Here is a 2,148-nt window from a genome sequence, read left to right on the forward strand (position 1 = left end):
CAGCCCCTCACTCACCGCGGCTCACTCTCTGTTTGGCGCCCGACAGGATGCCCGGGGTGTCAATGATACTAATACTTTCCAGGACCTGGTTGGGGAGCTGGGCGCACATGAACCTAGGGACCGAGGGAAGGTCAGGGTCAACGCGGGGAGGGGCAGGAAGTAGGACCACACAGAGAACAAGCAGGGGCAGAGAAGCCGCGACAGAGAAGGAAGAATTATGAGAGAAAAAGGGCAGAGCAGAGGACTGATAACGAACAGTAAAGAAAGGAAACCAGGTAGGTTTACGGAGCGCCCAACCTGCAGGGCACCGTAGTAAGCACCTCACATTCGCTAACTCATTCAATCCTCACATCAAGCCTGTGAAGCTGGGGCTGTCATGGATTGAATGCTGTCCCCCCAAAATATGTCTGGGAATCCTAACCCCCCAGACCAGAACCAAACCCACTGCCATCGAGTTGATTCCAACTCACCGCAACCCTGTAGGACAGAGTAGAACTGCCCCATAGTGTTTCCAAGGCTGTCATCTTTAGAGAAGCACACTGCCTCATCGTTCTCTGAGAAGCAGCTGATAGGTTCGAACCTGCGACCTTTTAGTTACCAGCCAAATGCTTTAACCACTACAGCAGAGCCCCTTTCCTAACCCACATACCTATGGAATGATCTCATCGGAAAGAGTGTTTTGTTATATTAATGAGATCCATCAGGACAGGGTGTGTCTTAAAGCTAGGTATTTCCGAGATGTAGAAAGTGTAGATTAAAACTAGAGAGAAGCCCGTGCGTGGGGGGAGAGGCAGATGCCACGCTGAGATCACCAAGAAAAGCCCAGAAGAAATGCTGAGAAACTCAGACAGGGGCTGTCCCCCAGAGCGGATAGAGAAAGCCTTCCTCCCCCAGAGGCTGCACCTGAGTGTGGACGTCTAACCTCCACAACTGTAAGGAAATACATTCTGTTACAGCCACACCAGCAGCACTGGAAGCAAAGACAACCTTTACTCCTCTTTTCCAGACGGCGATAAAGGCGCAGGGAGGTTAAGTCATTGGCCAAGGCTACACAGCTAACCTGTCAGCAGAGGATTAGACCCCAGACCTGGTACCACAGTGGTTAAGCACTGGCTGCTAACTGCAAGGTCAGGGGTTTGAACCCACCAGCTGCTCTGCAGGAGAAAGATGACAGCAGTTGGCTTCCCTAAAGATTGACAGCCTTGGTAACCCAATGGGGCAGTTCCACTCTGCCTCTAGGGGCGCTGTGAGTAGGAATTGACTCCACGGCAGTGGGTTTGGTTTGGGCTTTGCTTCTGTGAAGATTGAAAGCCTTGGAGACCCTGTGGTGCAGTTCCACTCTGTCCTCTAGGGGCGCTGTGAGTCAGAACTGACTCCACGGCACTGGGTTGGGTTTGGGCTTTGCTTCTGTAAAGACTGACAGCCTTGGAGACCCTGTGGGGCAGTTCCACTCTGTCCTCTAGGGGCGCTGTGGGTCGGAATCGACTCCACTCATAGCAACAGGTTTTATAGGAATCCTGTTTCCCCAGAGGGGCGTAAATCAAGACTGGAAATGAACAGAAGCAGGAAGTGAGAAAATCCGTATAAAGAAAAGGGAATTGCAGCGGAAAAGGAGAGCAACACAGTTGCACGGAGCGTGGGCCCTGTACCTGTTGAGAAAGGTGTTCCCGAAGGGGTTGAGTTTGCGGAAGGGCTTCTCAGGGTCTACGACGAGGGCGTTCCCAGGCACCGTGCCCTCCGTCTCGCCATGCATGACGGCCACAAAGCAGTCGGTGGTGGGCTCCGGGCCCACACGGGAGCCAGGCACCTCCTGCTCCAGCAAGTACTGAATGAAGCTGGTCTTGCCTGTGCTGTACTGGCCGGCCACCAGCACCATGGGCTTGCCGTCGAAGTCGGCGTCCTCGAGCGCAGGGGAGTGGAAGGCGCCGAAGCGGTAATGTTCCTCCAGGGGCAGCAGCTTGGTGCGGTACAGCTCCTTCAGGGCCGAGGTCACCGTGCGGATGGCCTCGGGCTGCTGGCCCCGGCCGCCGCCCCGCTTCAGCCAGCTGAACATGGTGGCCGCTGGCTGCCCGCTGGGAGACACGTGGAGGGAGAGCTGCCTGCGGGAGGAGAAGAGGGCAGTGGTGGTGGACTGCCTGGTGGAGGAAG

General features: G+C 55.4%; 1 protein-coding gene across 1 annotated transcript in view; it reads right to left on the bottom strand.

Moving 5' to 3' along the window:
• The window catches only part of EHD2 (EH domain containing 2), an 11,055-nt gene extending 9,002 nt beyond the window's left edge, over window positions 1-2,053 (bottom strand). The window contains exons 1-2 of the mRNA XM_007943034.1: window positions 1,650-2,053; window positions 16-113 (exon numbers count right to left, since the gene is read on the bottom strand). Coding sequence (XP_007941225.1) covers window positions 16-113; window positions 1,650-2,053 — 502 coding nt within the window. The remainder of the gene's footprint in view (window positions 1-15; window positions 114-1,649) is intronic.
• Between the last annotated feature and the right edge of the window lie 95 nt (window positions 2,054-2,148).

Source organism: Orycteropus afer, unplaced genomic scaffold (assembly GCF_000298275.1).
Source record: "Orycteropus afer afer isolate SDZICR_OR568_19922 unplaced genomic scaffold, OryAfe1.0 scaffold00099, whole genome shotgun sequence".
Taxonomy (NCBI): Eukaryota; Metazoa; Chordata; class Mammalia; order Tubulidentata; family Orycteropodidae; genus Orycteropus; species Orycteropus afer.